This window comes from Rosa rugosa, chromosome 3 (genome assembly GCF_958449725.1).
Source record: "Rosa rugosa chromosome 3, drRosRugo1.1, whole genome shotgun sequence".
In the NCBI taxonomy this organism is placed as follows: Eukaryota; Viridiplantae; Streptophyta; class Magnoliopsida; order Rosales; family Rosaceae; genus Rosa; species Rosa rugosa.
This window is the reverse complement of record NC_084822.1, coordinates 31,867,411-31,884,864: the sequence shown is the minus strand read 5'-3', so window position 1 is coordinate 31,884,864 and position 17,454 is coordinate 31,867,411. Positions and strand designations below refer to the sequence as shown.

At 40.0% G+C, this 17,454-nt stretch overlaps 1 protein-coding gene, 1 long non-coding RNA gene and 1 pseudogene across 2 annotated transcripts; 1 reads left to right on the top strand and 2 right to left on the bottom strand.

Annotated features, from left to right (window-relative positions):
- Nucleotides 1–1,061: 1,061 nt before the first annotated feature.
- Nucleotides 1,062–3,055, bottom strand: LOC133741516 (uncharacterized). Its single transcript, XM_062169399.1, has 6 exons — nucleotides 2,858–3,055; nucleotides 2,531–2,743; nucleotides 1,957–2,271; nucleotides 1,602–1,763; nucleotides 1,369–1,452; nucleotides 1,062–1,278 (listed from the first exon to the last, which is right to left on the bottom strand). The coding sequence occupies exons 1-6, from the start codon at nucleotides 2,885–2,887 to the stop codon at nucleotides 1,171–1,173; spliced, it is 912 nt and encodes a 303-aa protein (XP_062025383.1). The 5' UTR covers nucleotides 2,888–3,055; the 3' UTR covers nucleotides 1,062–1,170.
- Nucleotides 3,056–4,982: 1,927 nt separating this feature from the next.
- LOC133740987 (uncharacterized) lies at nucleotides 4,983–15,800 on the bottom strand (annotated as a pseudogene).
- On the top strand, nucleotides 13,059–13,978 carry LOC133740988 (uncharacterized). The gene is made up of 2 exons (XR_009861542.1): nucleotides 13,059–13,794; nucleotides 13,863–13,978. It is a non-coding gene; the product is annotated as an uncharacterized LOC133740988 (long non-coding RNA).
- Nucleotides 15,801–17,454: the final 1,654 nt, after the last annotated feature.

Here is a 17,454-nt window from a genome sequence, read left to right as displayed (position 1 = left end):
TATTTTGTATTGATGGCTGAACGTTCACGCATGTATAATTATGGGGTTATATATCGATTTTTAATTGTGTTAAAAATCAGGGGCGTGACACTGCGGCCCAAAATTAAGTCTACTTGGGTTTGGGTTATAGCTTCACCCATTCCGATGTCTATAAGGAAAACGAGCCCTTATTGGAATCAAGTAGCAGAGATTAAATAGGAAACTTCAATCAATAATCATTCTATAGCAAGGAACAGTCGAAACCCTAGGATATAAATACCAGGTTTCAAGGACGAAAAAAAGACAACTCTTCAATCAATCAATCGCAACGATTATCAAAGCCTCTCTGGAGCAAACCTACCTTCAACCTAGTTGAAAACCAGCGAAGCAAGGGTAACGCCCTCGCAACCCAGCGAAGCTAAAGTCACGCTTTAGCAAACCCTGTGCTTTCTCCTACTTCCCAGTGATTGCTCTGCTTAACCTTCAACGTTAAGTATCGATTCGGTGAACGCAAGAGATCACACCACAAGCCCTTATCTGTAAGGCAAGAAGTCCTTTTCCGAAAGGCATAGAAAAGAACCTTGTGACGAGGTTGGTGCTCTCCTCGTCCACATCGTTTGATCAAGAAGTCAGGTCAAGGGACTCCCCGACGACTGCACCCCACGGTGCTGGCACGCCTGCGCACGCTCAAAAGAGACTGTTTGCAACCAGACTGATTTTGGAGCCAAACAAGATGAATTAATCTTTTGGAGTTATAATATATTTTGGACCTCATCTAACATTATGGACGGAGCAATAACTCTAGACCAATGTTCTGTTTGTAACAATGAAGTATATCATCCGAGTCTTGGTAATCTAACTGTTGTAAAATCCCAGCAAACTTTAAGTCCGTCTGAAATGTTGACAGAGTTACAGTAGTTGGGATTGGTTGTACTTGGTTTCCATGCATTTTGTCTAAAATCCCAAGTGAAATGTGTAAATATGAGATAGAGAGCTAACAAAGCTAGCTGACATCAATTAGCTAGCAAAGATGACAATTGGACAGCACCAGTATCTTTCAAGATGCCAATAAGATGGAGAACTTATGATGAAAGGTGTAAATTTCAGTTCAATGTAAGGGGATCTTTCCACCAATTAGATTTATTTCTTTCAAATGTTTTTCACTTGCATGGTGGAAAATTAAACACGAGGTCAAACTAGAACAGTTCCTTCCATCACAGTAACCGCCTTCCCTCGGAGTAGCACCCTTTGATTTTTCTCATCCAGATGAATGTATAGTGTTCCCCCTCTAGGTGATGCCTGAAATTAAGTACACAATTGTAGTAATATATCATCATAATATATGAACGGACAAAATTGATAAAGTTATGATTAGTGCAGAGATGTTACCTGATATGCAACAACATCACACTTTCCCAGTTTCTTGCACCAGTATGGTGCTAAGCCACAATGTGCACTCCCACAAACAGGATCCTTGGAACACAAAAGCATATTAGTTTTTGTTCTTAAATGGAGTTGAGCATAGATGATAGAAACTTCAAAGTGGAACAAAAAATTTGGTTCCCGAAGATATCAGGCAGTACTATTGTACTAGCTAGAAAGAAACCTGCTAGCATCCTTACCTCATTGATCCCCAATTTCGGGCAGAAGAATCTACTGATAAAATCAAATCCAGACTCTGGAGGAGCAACTCCTGTTACAATCACTCCAGTACCTGGACATTTTTCAATTGCATCTAACTGTGGCAACAAATCTGCAACAGTCTTTCCAGATGGAAGCACCACCTGGAAAATGTAACAAGTCTCAATGAATTAGCACATGCTAAACTCCGCAGTACGTACTTAGAAACACAATATTGGAATTTGGAAAACATATTCAAATAGTGATGCATATCGTAACAGCCTAATCATTCATGCCATTGTTTATCAAAAAGGAAAATATGAATATCACATCAAGAAAAGGGAATGCAGGATTTACAAGTAGATTATCTGCTGCAACTGTCCTCATTATTTCAACCACAGGAGCACCCCCCAAGGCGTTGGAAATAAACGAAACCTCAGCAGAATTGAATTCAGAAGATGGGTCAGCAGGAAAATTCAGTTCAATAAAATAGTTATCTTGTGCTTCACCATTTTTTAAATGTGAACCGTTGGCTGCCTTAACATGATCTACAACCTTTTTAGCTGTTAGAATTCCAGACAAGGTCGAAAACTCAATAACGTCGGAATCAATCACACCAGACATAAACAGGGTATAAGCAGCCGCTAATGTTGCATGACCACAAAGCTTAACCTGCAAAAGGAAACTATTTTAAGTATTTATACCAAGCTTAACAAGAATTCTATATATCAGTATAAGTTAATTGTCACATCAAATACTCAACTGCCAAATATCAAAAGGAATCATTTTCACAAAGTTCTTGTTGAAGATCAAGTTTTTTCAACCGATGATAAAAATTACATGGATCCGGATAAAAGCTAGAAACTCCCAGAGAACTTATGGATCATTTTTACTTTATGAAGGGAAGTAGTAAATAGAGGTGAGCTCAGACCTCTGCAACAGGAGTAAACCATCTGATTTTGAACCTTGGTGTGGAAGTCAAAGAAGGCGAGTGGTCCGAGCCATTGAGGCGAGTCAAGTAACATGTCTGAGAGAGATTGAACTCCACGGCCAGAGCTTGCATCCATTGATCATCTCTGTCTTCCTCTAGCAAGCAAACTGCTGCTGGATTCCCCTTGAAAGCTGAGTCGGTGAAAGCATCCACCTGTTTAAGGACATTTCAATACTCAACTCTTTCATGTAGTAACTTGCCACTTATAATTCATACACACAGTGACAGACACAAAAGGTACCCAAGAGAGAGAGATAAATAGAGTACCACAGAGTATTTCACCGGTTTCTTTGCCATGGAAAATGGTTATGCAGCAGCAGCACACTGTTTGCTGGTGGATAAGACTCTTAATAGACAGAAAAAAGTTGAGGCCTACCGGCGGCTGTCCAAATTTCTATATTTTATCGCCGCCTCATAGTACCTTTTCCAAAGTTTCCTTTTTCTCTAATTGACCAGTAGATTAGAAGCTAGACTTTTTGGTACCAAAATAAAATACTGGTTTGGTGACTCAGAGATGTAAAGGAAATGGCTAAATTCCAGTGAGAATATTTTTTAGTATTCATTTATTGAGTGGAGATTTTGAATCAACTAATTGCAAACGAACCCACTTCAGCCACACTACCAACCCATGACTAATTCTATGGTGAGCTCTAAGTTCCTCTGTTCGACATAGTCTTTCACTCAGGTTATGCATAACTATAGTTTGGCTCTCAATGAAGTGCAATGCTAGTTTTGATTCTGAAACGGCACAAACAATAGAGGAAACTTGCATATGGTTCTTATTTTGTCCATAAATAACATGGTGCTCATGAACATATGCCAATATGAGAGAGAGCTAACTAAGCAAAAATAACAGGGTATGTTAGAAACAGTATGCTTAAGCAATCACAAACACATAATTTAGAACCTATACTAGATCAAATCATGTATATTCAAAAACTGAATTCTGTTCCAACAGTGTTTGGAAATCTCCTTGAGTTAAATCCAAGTGAGAAGAAATCTCCTTGAGGAAGATTCAAGTGAGGTGAAATCTCCTCTAGACAGATCTTGGAGAGGTAATATCCCCTTGAGATGGATCCGAGTGAGGAAGAAAATCCTTAACGGATCCCTTTGAGACAGATCTAATCCTCTTCAATGGAAACTGATTTCCATTCAAACTCTAACACACTGAATGTAAGTATGAAATAGGGATTGAAAACAACATATCAATCCTGAACCTGCAGAAAACAAGAACATAAGAACATGAACCCAGAAAACTTACTTGATGCACTCCCACTGTCAATGATAGCCTTCTCCTGATTTCACCCATATGTTCTCTTAGTATATGGGACTAAAACAAGAACCACACGTGCATCAGAAGGGACTGATCTGACATATTTATAGCAACTTTGCAAATCAGTTTCATCCATAAAGAAACTGCTGCAATACCTTAACTGCTTATCAAACCTCAACTGCTCTTTCAACTGCAACTTGATTTAAATTTAAATAACAGATAAGCTTGTCTTAATATGAAATACATCATAAGCTTATACTATAGTCTAAACTTAGATTAATTACATATATGAAGTATTATGAAGTATATATGCAGAACACAAGTTCTAAACAATGTCTTGTTCCATAAGCAATGTTAGTTTGCTTACAGGGTACTCATGAACACATGCTAGAAACTATTCATCCACCTAGCTGTTCAATCATTCATACAGTTGGTTCAGTTTTACACAGGACATATATAGTGTTAGTATTTCTAAGAGAGGTGAAGAAGAAGAGAGAGAAGAGTACGTACCAGAGAGTATTTCACAGGTTTCTTCGCCATAGATGAAATGCAGCAAAGAGTCTAAGAGAGACTAAATATATAAGAGTCTAAGAGAAACTGGCGGCTAGTCCAAATTTCTATGTTGGGATAAGTTTTCATTGCTCGGAATGCTCGATCTGCATGTGTGGTTTGGTCAAGTTGCTATTTCAGTGCATGACATTGACAACAACTAAAACGTTCACAACGTTTTACAGGCAATTCATCAATGACCTGGAGAAGCCAAGGAGTAAGGTCTTTCCGACTTTCTGTGGAACAAGCCGTTTCACTCTTAAAAGGGAAATTGACGTTGGAGTTAAAACAAACAAAGATCGTATTAAGGTTAGAGTTAAAAGATAAAAGATAATTTTTTTTCACTTGTGACGAAAATTCGTCAGCAATAGTCTAAAAAATAAACAGTTTCGGCGACAAAAATATGTTTGGCAATGGTCTCAAAGATTAAAATCACTTTCGCCAACAAATCTCATTAGTCGGCAATGATGTCAAAGATAAAAAAAATAAAATAATAAATAAATAAATCTCTTTTGCCGACAAATGATTAGTCGGCCATGCAAATTGTGCAAGTTCAGAAGATATACACTAGGTGCAAAGTGCATTATGGTCATATAATTGAATGCTGTATATCAGAGTATCAGACATAAACGAGCTGGCTCAATTTCAGACCTTCATTCAAATTTAAAGTGCATTCCCATCATACAAGTTATTCATTTTAATTGTTTGTAAATTCACCCCGGCCAGTACTAAACTAAAACAGTTCCTTCCATCACAGTCACGGCTTTCCCTCGCAGCAGCACCCTTTGATTCTGCTCATCCAGATGAATGTTTATTGTTCCCCCTCTAGGTGATGCCTGGATGTAAACAATGATAGCATATCAACATACTGAAGTGAACAAATAGAGCTATGAGAAAAGCGTGCATGAAAAAGAGAGTACCGCATATGCAACAAGATCACACTTTCCCAGCTTGTTGCACCAGTATGATGCTAAGGCGCAATGTGCACTCCCACAAACAGGATCCTGATAGACAACAACAACAACAACAATGTCGACATTTATTTCAGTTTCAATTCTGAAATCATTTTCATTTCAGTTTAATCCTTGCGATCAACGTAAATGAAACTGGTAAATACTAAATACCAAGCTGCAAAAGGCACAGGACAAGGGACAAAGTAGGTTATGCACATCCATATATAGTTCCATATATGGTTCGTGCAAGCTTCATACCTCATCGATGCCGTGTGTAGGACAGAAGAATCTACTGTAAAAATCATATCCAGACTCCGGAGGAGCAACCGCTGTAACAATTACTCCCCTTGTTCCTGGACACGTTTTGATTTCATCATACTGTGGCTGTAAATCTACAACAGCTTTTCCTGATGGAAGCAGAACCTTGGAAAATGTAACAATTAAGTTTCATGTAAGAGTACATGGTAGACTCCAAATAAGCCAAAAGCTAAATAAAATGAACAAATTTCTCCCTCTAAGAAGCACCTTGAGAAATAAAAGGATTGGGAAGCATATTCCAACTAACGATTTGAGAAAGATTCATCTGTGACAGTTGTCCTCCTTATATCAATGACTGAAGCACCATCCAAGGCATTGGATATTAACGAAGCATCAGCAGAATTGAATTCATTTGATGGATCAGCTGGAAAATTCAATTCAATAAAGTAGGAGTCTTGTACGTGTTTCACCATTTGGAATAGTTGAACCACTGGATACCTTAATATCATCTGGAACCTTTTTAGCTGTTAAAATTCCAGATAATGTGGAAAACTCAATAATGTTGGAATTTACCAAACCAGACTTAAATAGGGTAGATGCAGCTGCTAATGTAGCATGACCACAAAGATCAACCTGCAAGACAAAATCATTTTTCAAAGCTTAATTTACTGACCAGAAATTGCTAAAAGAAAATCTAGCAGGTATTAACACTACACAAAATTGAAGATAAACAACAGCAATTCCATACTCTAAAATCCTGATAGGTATCACAAAATCCTAATGAACACCCTGGATTTAGTGCATAACCTTGTTATCATGGACTCCGATCAAACACACTACTACCTTTCAACCTTGCTACTATGCAGACAGAGAAATAAGAACCAAAGAAAGTAAATATAGGTGAGCTCAGTGATGGGAAAATTAATAGAATGGAAATAATAACCCCAATCACAAAAGGATAATATGCAAAGCAATAAAGGGGTAAAAGAAAGAGAACACCGGATATAACGTGGTTCGGCAAGGTGCCTACGTCCACGGGGCAGCAACAACAAAAACTTCCACTATGATAAGGTGGGTACAAGAGATACACAACTTCAAGAATACTACTTGAAGGAAACTCTCTCTCTCTCACACTTGTTTTGCTACCTAACAACTACAACATTCAACTCTCCTTTGCATATTATGCTTTTGTGGTTGGGGTTATTATTTCCATTCTATTAATTTTCCCAACAGTGGTATCAGAGCCCTTGGTTCGTGAGGGGCGTTAGAATGGAAGGTTCAAGGAGTACCATGATCCGACTCAACCACTCTAATTGGATTACATAGAAGCCGAGAATGGAGGATATTCTCTATTGCAAAGATTTACATGAGCCAATCGAAGGAGAGGAGGCCAAGCCGGAAGAGACCTCGGATGCGAATTGGATGAAGATGAACCGCAAAGCCATTGGTCATATTCGCGAATGGGTGGATGATAGTGTATTCCACCATGTGTCCAATGAAACCAACGCACATGAATTGTGGTTGAAGTTGGAGTCCTTGTTTGAGAAGAAGACCGCTGCCAAGAAAGCATTTTTAATCAAGGAGCTTGTAAACATGCAGTACAAAGATGGTGTTAGAGTAACAGAGTATCTCAACAACTTCCAAAGTACAATCAATCAATTGGCCATGATGGACATGAAGATTGATGACGAGTTGCAAGCCTTGTTGCTATTGGGATCGTTGCCAGACAATTGGGAAACCTTCGTTGTAACTGTAAGTAATTCCGCTTCAAATGGTGTATTGTCTATGGATAATGTTAAGAGTAACATGTTGAATGAAGAAACTAGAAGAAAATCTTCAAGCTCCGACAATACCCAAGTCTTTGTGGCAGAAAATAGAGGAAGGAGCAAAAGTAGAGGTCCCAAAGGCCATGGAAGGAGTGTAAGCAGATCGAGGACAAGATTCAATGGAAAGTGTCATCATTGTGGTATTTTTGGCCACATGAAGAAGAATTGCAAAAAGTTGAAGAAGGATCCAAAGGAGGGTCGAGATGGCAATACTCATCAACCCAAGGATGACACGAAAAACACTGCAGCTTCCGTGTCTCATGATGAGTGTGAGTTCCTTTGTCTTGAAGGTGAATGTCTACATGTTGATGATTGTCCCGGTGTTGCATGGGTCGTTGATTCCGGAGCCTCTTTCCATGCCACTCCACACTTGGAGTACTTCACTACATACAAAGGTGGTGACTTTGGGATTGTGAAGATGGGCAACGATGGCTACTCCAAGATTTCAGGAATTGGAGATATTTGTTTTGAGACCGATTTGGGCAACAAGCTTATGTTGAAAGATGTTAGACATGTTCCAGGTCTACGTCTCAATTTGATGTCAACCGGTGTGCTTGATCGAGAAGGGTTTCATCATCATGGAGGTGATCAAAAATGGAGGCTTACCAAGGGATCACTAGTAGTTGCTAGAGGGAAGATGTGTTGTACCCTCTACAAGACATATGGCAAGATATGCAAAGGAGAGTTGAATGTTGTAGACGATTCTTCTCCAAGTTTATGTCACAAGCGGCTAGGCCACATAAGTGAGAAGGGATTGCAAGTTTTGGCAAAGAAGTCTCTAATTCCCTTTGCCAAAGGTACCTCACTTGACCCTTGTGATTATTGTTTATTTGGTAAGCAACATAAAGTTAGTTTCACAAGAACATTTACAAGGAAAGAAAATGTATTAGACCTAGTACACTCAGATGTATGTGGCCCCATGGAAGTTGAATCACTAGGTCATAATAAATATTTTGTCACTTATATTGATGATGCTTCACGAAAGGTTTGGATTTATTTGTTGAAATCAAAAGACCAGGTGTTCCAAACTTTTAAGGAGTTCCATGCCATGGTGGAGAGGGAGACAGAAAGAACCCTCAAAATTATCCGTAGTGACAATGGCGGAGAGTACACTTCGAACGAGTTCAGAGATTATTGTTCGCAGCATGGCATCAAACACAAGAAGACAATTCCTAGCACCCCACAACATAATGGTGTAGCAGAGAGGATGAACCACACCATTCTAGAAAAAGTGAGAAGCATGCTGAAGACGGCCAACCTGGCAAAAGAGTTTTGGGGTGAAGCAGTGACAACCGCATGTTACCTTATCAACCGAACACCATGTGTACCGTTGGGCTTGGAGACTCCCGAAGGCGTGTGGACCGGTAAAAGTGCTTCATATTCCCACTTGAGGGTGTTTGGGTGCAAAACATTTGTACATGTACCAAAGGAGCAAAGATCAAAGCTAGATGACAAGTCCATGCCATGCATCTTTCTTGGGTATGGCAATGAAGAGATGGGCTACCGGTTGTGGAATCCAAAGACCAAGAAGTTATTCAGAAGCAGAGATGTGGTGTTCCATGAAGGTCAAACCATTGCGGATTTTGACAAAAATGAAGTAGAACATGCAGACCGCCTCACCTACGATTCATCACCGCTTCTACAAGAACCAAGTGACAAAACTCAAGATATGGTAAATGAAGATGTTCCTGATATGGCGGAAGCAGAAGCAGAAGCAGAAGCAGCAGAACCTGAAGATAATGATCAGGAGGATCATGATCATGAGGAGCCTAATCAGGGGGAGCAGCTAGAAAATGCCCAAGTACCAGTTCGAAGATCCAACAGAGTGCCAAAGCCAAGTACCAAGTATCCTTCTTCACAATATATTTTGGTCACTAGTGATGGAGATGATCCATATTCCAAATACATTCTATTGACCAATGATGGGGAGCCTGAATGTTTTGAGGAGGCAAAAACTCATGCAGACAGTGATAAGTGGATGTTGGCGATGAAGTCTGAAATGGAGTCCTTATTGAAGAATGGCACCTATGAGTTGGTGGAGCTTCCTAAAGGCAGAAAAGCACTCAAAAATAAATGGGTGTTTAAGTTGAAGAGAGATGAGAATGAACAGTTAACAAAGTTCAAGGCTCGCTTGGTTGTGAAAGGTTTTGGGCAGAAGGAAGGAGTAGATTTTGACGAGATCTTCTCACCAGTTGTCAAGATGACTTCTATCAGAGTTATTTTGGGCATGTCTGCTAGCATGGATCTTGAGGTGGAGCAATTAGATGTGAAAACGGCATTTCTTCATGGTAATTTGGAAGAAGAAATATACATGGAGCAACCAAAAGGTTTTGAGGTTGAGGGAAAAGAGCACATGGTTTGCAAGTTGAAGAAAAGTTTATATGGGCTTAAGCAAGCGCCGAGGCAATGGTACAAGAAATTTGACTCATTCATGGTGGGTCATGGGTACAAGAGAACTGATGCAGATCCATGTGTTTATATCCAGCGGTTTACTGGAGGTAATTTCATAATTTTGTTGCTCTATGTTGATGATATGTTGATTGTGGGCCAAGATGTTTCTATGATTCGCAAGTTGAAAGCAAATTTATCAAAGTCATTTGACATGAAAGACTTAGGGCCAGCTAAGCAGATTTTGGGCATGGAGATTGCTCGTGACAGGAAAGCGAAGAAATTATGGCTGTCACAAGAGAGGTATGTTGAACGGGTGCTTGAAAGGTTCAACATGAAAGAAGCTAAACCAGTAAGCTCACCTCTAGGAATCATTTCAAGTTAAGCAGAAGTTTATGCCCAACTACACAAGTGGAGAAAGACAAGATGGCAGGTATCCCTTATTCATCAGCTGTTGGTAGTCTTATGTATGCCATGGTATGCACTCGCCCTGATATTGCACATGCAGTTGGTGTTGTTAGTAGATATCTTTCTAATCCTGGCAGAGAGCATTGGGAAGCTGTCAAATGGATACTCAAATATTTGAGGGGCACCTCAAAGTTGTGTTTGTGTTTTGGTGGTTCAGGACTAGTCTTGGAAGGTTTCACAGATGCAGATTTGGCAGGAGACCTTGATAATAGAAAGTCCACTTTTGGATACTTATTTACATTTTCTGGGGGAGCTGTGTCATGGCAGTCCAAGTTACAGAAGTGTGTTGCCTTATCCACCACAGAATCTGAGTATATAGCAGCAAATGAAGCTGGCAAGGAAATGATATGGCTGCAAAGGTTTGTTCAAGAATTGGGTGTGAAGCAAGAAAATTATGTGGTGCATTGTGATAGTCAGAGTGCTATTCACTTGAGCAAAAATTCAATATATCACCCTCGCACTAAGCACATTGATCATCGTTATCATTGGATTCGAGATGTAGTGTCAAAGAAGTTTTTCCAATTGAGGAAAATTCACACCAACAAAAATATTTCTGATATGTTGACTAAAGTGGTTCCACAGCAGAAGTTGAAGTATTGCAGCAAGTCCACTGGGATGGACTTCAAGTAGAAGTCTCACTTCGCATTTCCCTGGATTGGTCTGGAGGGGGAGATTGTTAAATATCCAGACCAAATTCAAAGAATGTTCATGAATGATCTATTGGTTCTAGAATAATGTATTCTAGTTTCCCACAAGGAATTTATGAGGGGTCAAACATCTCTTGGTTCTAGAGTTTGAAGTGCTTGGACCAAGATGAATGTGGAAGATTCATGAAGGAGCATTAATTGAAGGTGGTTGAATGGAGCATTAATGAAGTCATCTAGAGAGTTCCTCCTTGGTGTATATAATGAGAGGTCATTTGCCCATTCCAATCAAGTCTCATCCGATCCAATCCAATCTCATCTTCATCCAAGTTGAGAGTGAAGAGTGTCCACTCCAAGTTGAGAGTGTTGTAGTTGTTAGGTAGCAAAACAAGTGTGAGAGAGAGAGTTTCCTTCAAGTAGTATTCTTGAAGTTGTGTATCTCTTGTACCCACCTTATCATAGTGGAAGTTCTTGTTGTTGCTGCTCCGTGGACGTAGACACCTTGCCGAACCACGTTATATCCGGTGTTCTCTTTCTTTTACCCATTTATTTCTTTGCATATTATCCTTTTGTGGTTGGGGTTATTATTTCCATTCTATTAATTTTCCCAACAGTGGTATCAGAGCCAGGTTCGTGAGGGGCGTTAGAATGGAAGGTTCAAGGAGTACCATGATCCGACTCAACCACTCTAATTGGATTACATGGAAGCCGAGAATGGAGGATATTCTCTATTGCAAAGATTTACATGAGCCAATCGAAGGAGAGGAGGCCAAGCCGGAAGAGACCTCGGATGCGAATTGGACGAAGATGAACCGCAAAGCCATTGGTCATATTCGCGAATGGGTGGATGATAGTGTATTCCACCATGTGTCCAATGAAACCAACGCACATCAATTGTGGTTGAAGTTGGAGTAGAAGACAAAGCAGGGTGTGAACCATCTGAGACGGAACCTAGCTGGAGTAGAAGACAAAGCAGGGTCAGAAACCGAGTCAGTGAGCCGACTCAAATAACAGGTTTCGGAGAGATTAAACTCGCCAGCCAGAGCTTGCAGCCACTTGTCGTCTCTGTCTTCCTCCAACAAGCAAACCGCTGCCGGGTTTCCCTTGAAAGCTGACTCAGTGAATGCATCCACCTGTGGAATCATTCATACTCTTGCAGTTTATTTACACACAAACTGAAATAAAGAAGAGAAAAAGAGAGAAAGGAGAGTACCGCAGAGAATTTGACAGGTTTCTTCGCCATACTGGAGATGATAATGCTGTTTTGCTAGTGGGTGAAACTTGAGAGACAGAGAGTCAACACCTGCTGGCAGCTGGTCCAGGTTTCTATATCTGGTTTACTGGTTTGTCAAGTTGCTATTTTAGTGCATGACAAGAACTGGAAATTTTTTTTTTTTTTTTGAGAATGACAAGAACTGGAAGTTTAACAAGTAACAACGTTATAAAGGTAATTTATGTGTTTTCATCGGCGACATTGAAAAGCTAAGGTTTTCGACCTCAAAATGGAAACTCATGCTGGAGTTAAAATCAAACAGATCTTAGTTGCCCATTTTAAAGCATCTGGTTGTTTAATTGCCCTAGAAACATCCACAGATAATTCGACCATTTTATGCAAGGGAGAAAGGGACCTAAAATAAGCTCAGGAGTCCGGAGACTCTGAAAAGAATGTAAAAATCATGAATTCATTGTGCCCTACAAACACAATCAACTTCTTTTGTTGACTGAGAAATTAGGACAATGCCTTTACAGAGTACAAACCTACAGATGAACAACTATTTTTACCTGAGATAATCAAGGGTCTGTGCTAAGTAACTTAATAATTTACATGGTGAAAATACACAAAGTAGCAGCAGCAGCACTAGACGCCCAGCTTTTATTATACGTTATAATGTAGATAAGAGCAACTCCCCAATGGAAATGGAATCACCAAACACCTTGTTTGGTCATCTTCAAGAAATGGGACAGAGTGATATTTGGAACTTCAGATGAGCACCTTTTTTCCTTTGTTATCTTGGTCATCTTAGCTGACTTCCCTTTCTCTGATTCAGTTACAGTCACCGATACCAAGTTGTAGAACTGTAAACACCCTAAACCAACCACAATCTGATTTTGGCACGAAATTACACAATTAGGCATGACCAAACCCAGTTACCAAAACCTTCACCAGAATTTAGTGAGAATGAAAATATATGTTAAAATCTCATCAAACCAGAAGAGCAATGTATTTGAAGCAAAAGAGTACCATATCTCATGATATTGTTTTTAAAAAAAATACAAGCCATGATATTTCAGCGGGAGTAGCTTCCAGATAACCATCAAATTCAAATAGTAAAAAACAAGGGTCAAAGTAAATGCTTGTCAAAAGTTTGAACACGGTAGATATTATCCGTGTAAAACCAGGAGGTGATATGGTAACACATCAAAACATTCAAATTCAAATTCAAGTCATGTTATCCAAATTGATACAGATTATGCGGGCTTGACTCAATTTGATTGTAACAAACTCACTGCCATGCACAACCGGCTATCTCGAGATAAGTTTATTCAAATTCAAAATCAAGACTCAATCCTATCTCGAAGACTCCCTATAAAAGCAATCATAATGCCAGAGTTAGGGGACGGAGAAAAGACATCAGGAGGAAAGGCGGAGCCCTGCTGCAAAGGAGAGAAGAGGTTTTCAACAATCTTTGTTCGAAGGAGAAGCCCGGAAGCAGACGCTAAAAGGTTGATACCTCCTTGACCCTCCAGTGCTACTTCTTGTTTTTTTTTTTTTTTGCAGTGCTACTTCTTGTTTTTTTTTTTTTTTTGCAGTCTCTTTTACCTGTGCCGCCATGGAGCTGTGGAGGTCCCCGAGCGGTCGCAATCTTGTATACGATACATGTGTATCAACGAGTGTATGACCAATCGGTGGAGTACAATGTCATCTACTCTGAAATTCAACAGCAGTCCCCACCAGCAGCTTCCTACCTCCTGCTTTCCTCTCCACCGCAGCACAACAAATGGCCTCAAAATAAGCCACGCAAAGAACACACCAGCCAGAACATCAACCACACAAAACATAAAATTGGTGTCTGGAGAAAAGAATTTACCCTCGATGTTCTCTTGGAGTGCTTCCAACAACCTGTAGGCGAGAAGGAAAGGAATCAGAAAACTGAGACCAAGCCGTGAAGCAGAAGAATGGCAAAATGACAAAGTGACCATGAAACAACGAGTCTAATGAAACTTTGATCACGGGGCAGTGATGCAAGAGGCCAGGTCAAAGTGATAAATTCATGTTGTTTGGCGGTAAAAAGCTGACGAAGACACACGTGCTACAGCCAATTAAGCAAATGTGCAGCGAGCTACATGTTTCTTTGTCAATCAAAAAGAAGAAAAGAAAACAATATTCAAAGGCTACAAGTTTCATTGTGTGGCGTAAAATGAACTCTGCATTTTGTATAATCAAATTTTGGCAGAAAGTAAAGCGGTGGTGTCGCAGACTTGCAGAAGTTGCAGCAACAAAGTCATTTCCTCTTGGTCTTATCCTTTGTTGACAGGTTTTGGCGGTGGAAAGTCATCAAGACATATGAAGACAAAATGCTATATATAATTAAGGCCTAATCTATAAACTATGACATGCTGCAGCTTCATTTTGAAAGGGGAGTTAAATGGCAAAATGACAAAAACGTTTGCCTAAATCACAAAAAATAAAATAAAGCACTCAACATGCCAAATTGAAGCGGCGCTGTGTTTCACCAATTTCAATTGGGGTGGAAGGTTGCAAAAGCACGGTCTCTTACCAGTTTCAGGAGCCACACAACATGCAATTCCGCCAAAGACCAAAAGGTGTACAGTACGAAAGCTTCGAATCTTCTAGAGGTGACGAAGGCAGACCATGAAGTTGTTCCCAAATCAAAACAAGGTTCTGGAGGAGAAGAGCCTTACCCACTAGTCTTCGGTGAAGAGTGCGTGATCGAGGCAATAAATTCCCCTTTTGTATAAAGCCGGACATCAAGACTCCCTCTCCAAGTCGAACTGAAATCCACACCCATCTCCGATTTGATCTCTATCAACTCGAGTCAACCACACCAAGAAGGAGTTCAGCTTTATCAGTTCCAACCGAACAGGGCCTATCATGAGGCAGCTGGGCCTGATACATGGGTCAGAGTACAAATGGGGACTGACAAAATGAAGCTAGAGGCCCGGAAAGGGAAAAGGGCGGCAAAAGGCCCATTTCAAATGTCAAGGCCCGTTATGAAGCTCGGCACATTCGGGTGCCCATTTCAAATCAGTGGACACTCTACTAAAATTGGGTGTTCACCAAAATATGTTTTCTCGGCGAGTTCAAAATACATACCCGTTGAGTAAAAATTGGTACAAAACCGAAAAACCCAAATGTTGAACTACAGTGGTTTGATCCCTTCACAGGGTATGTAGGCAGTCTAGATTTAAATCTGGATGCAACCGCGACCTTAACCGAATCCCTGGTTTTCTTTAGACCAAATTCACCAAATCCTTGTGACCACAAAAGTCATCCAAATTTCCTTATTCAAATGACCTTAAAGCTAGTCACCCAAACACTTAACCAAAATTCTTTGATGGGTCATTTACCCATTGAAGCATCCAAACCTTCCCAAAAATCTGAACTACGAGTGGCTTGATCCCTTCTGGGGTACGTAGGCAGCCTGATGAACACTCTGGGTGCAGCCGCAAAATCAAATAAACACACTCCTCTCCATGGAATTCTGTCTTCGTATTTGGAATCAAAGGGTCTTCCCTTGAAGCAACGGATTGTAATTAAGGGATGTTCTTTATCTCGAATGGGTCCGAACTTAACATAATAAAAACTCTATTTCTGTTAATGAAATAGAGTGAGATTGTGTTGAGTATATTTATTTACTATTTTTGCTCAACAGATATCGAACTTAAAACTATAAATCCAAACTCTAGTAGTATAAAAATTGATTTTTTCTATTGGAACCTCCAAATTTACTCACTTGACCTCCTATGCTTTTTACACCTCCTATCAAATTTTTTAATACTAAATTTACTCACTAAACCTCACTGAATTTCCTCAAATAACCTCACTCATATAATTTGCAAACAAACTATTATCTTAAAAAAAAAAACTTAGTTAATTCAATGAATTAATTACTCTATGAATCTTAATTACATATCCATTCCTTAATCAGACAACATAAAAGTTTTTTTTTTCAATAAAAAAAATTAAACACAGAGTTTGACTTTTAAAAATTAATTTCTAATCAACAAGAAAATAACATGAATGTTCAAGGAAATCCCGATTATGTGTCTGGCCCAAACTCTAGGTTACTTGACCTAGTGGTAATAGGGTTAAAATAGAAGGATCTAAATTCCTATTCAATGTACGATTACTTTCCTTGTATGATTGAGATTCTATGTATTGTAATCCTCTATATAAAGAGGCCCCTATTATCAATGAGAATACACAGCAAATTCCTCTCAATTTCAGTTTCTCTACAACACGTTATCAGCACGAAGCCCTAACCCTGAAACAAATAGCCAAACCCTGATTCAAGAAGCTAAAAACCTTGAAGCCTTTTCTTCCTCCACCTCACACCTTGAATAAATCGATCCCAAGAGTCCAGAACCGGCGGCGCCACCCCAAGAACCGGCCGGAAATCTACCGAACCGGCCACCGGAAGCTCCATACAACCCGCAGCACATATGCCACCGGTTCACCCTCTTTCGGACATTCAATTCCCACCAAATTTTGATAGAAGAAGCCTCTTCATCTGAAGTTTCAAGACCCGGAAGAAAAACACTGAAAACCGGTCTAAAACTCACTGAACCGGCACTCTGAATCATCCGGCAGAAAACCGGCAGAAGAAGAAAGGAAGAAAAGAATAAAAGAAGAAGAAAGAGAGAAGAAAAGAAGGCCCAGCTCAGAAGAAGAAAGAAGGCCCAGAAGCCCACTGACCCAAGCCCAGAAGCCGCTGACGTCAGCCCTAGGAGCATCCGCCACGTCAGCATATGCCACGTCAGCACTGGACCACTGCCACGTCAGCTCGATCAGCCCTAGTCAACGCAGGTCAATAGTCAACACGGTCAACGCCGGTCAACGACCGCCGGCCACTTTTCCGGCCATTTTCAGGGCATTTTTTCCGGCGATTTTTTTTGCGGCAAATTTTCCGGCGACCTATTTCAAGGTATTTTTTACTAAACGTTCCCGTTTTTTAGAGTTTTTTTAATTCAATTTCTCTTCTTTTTCGGGGACTTGCAACCTCCCTTCTTCTACCCCCCTTTCTTCATTATAGGGGAGACCAAATTAAGCCGAACTGTGGGGATTCGTGCTCACTCCAAGCTTAGAGCTTGTTGAGATCTCCAAACTTAGAGTTTGTTGAGATGTTAAGATCGAACACAAACATATCATTGTTTCGATCTAATCCAACCCCTCTTGGAATCGAATTTCTTGGAAACGACTATGCTCAGAAATTCCTAATTTCTTGGAAGTGACTACGCTCAGAAATTTTATATGTTTTCGTGG

What these genes read in the sequence shown, in the direction of transcription:
- LOC133741516 (XM_062169399.1), bottom strand. Translation starts at nt 2,887, where the DNA reads ATGGCAAAGAAACCGGTGAAATACTCTGTG. An exon ending in AACCGGTGAAATACTCTGTG is followed by an intron (nt 2,744 to 2,857) that starts GTACTCTATTTA and finishes GTCCTTAAACAG; the next exon opens with GTGGATGCTTTCACCGACTC. An exon ending in GGTTTACTCCTGTTGCAGAG is followed by an intron (nt 2,272 to 2,530) that starts GTCTGAGCTCAC and finishes TTCCTTTTGCAG; the next exon opens with GTTAAGCTTTGTGGTCATGC.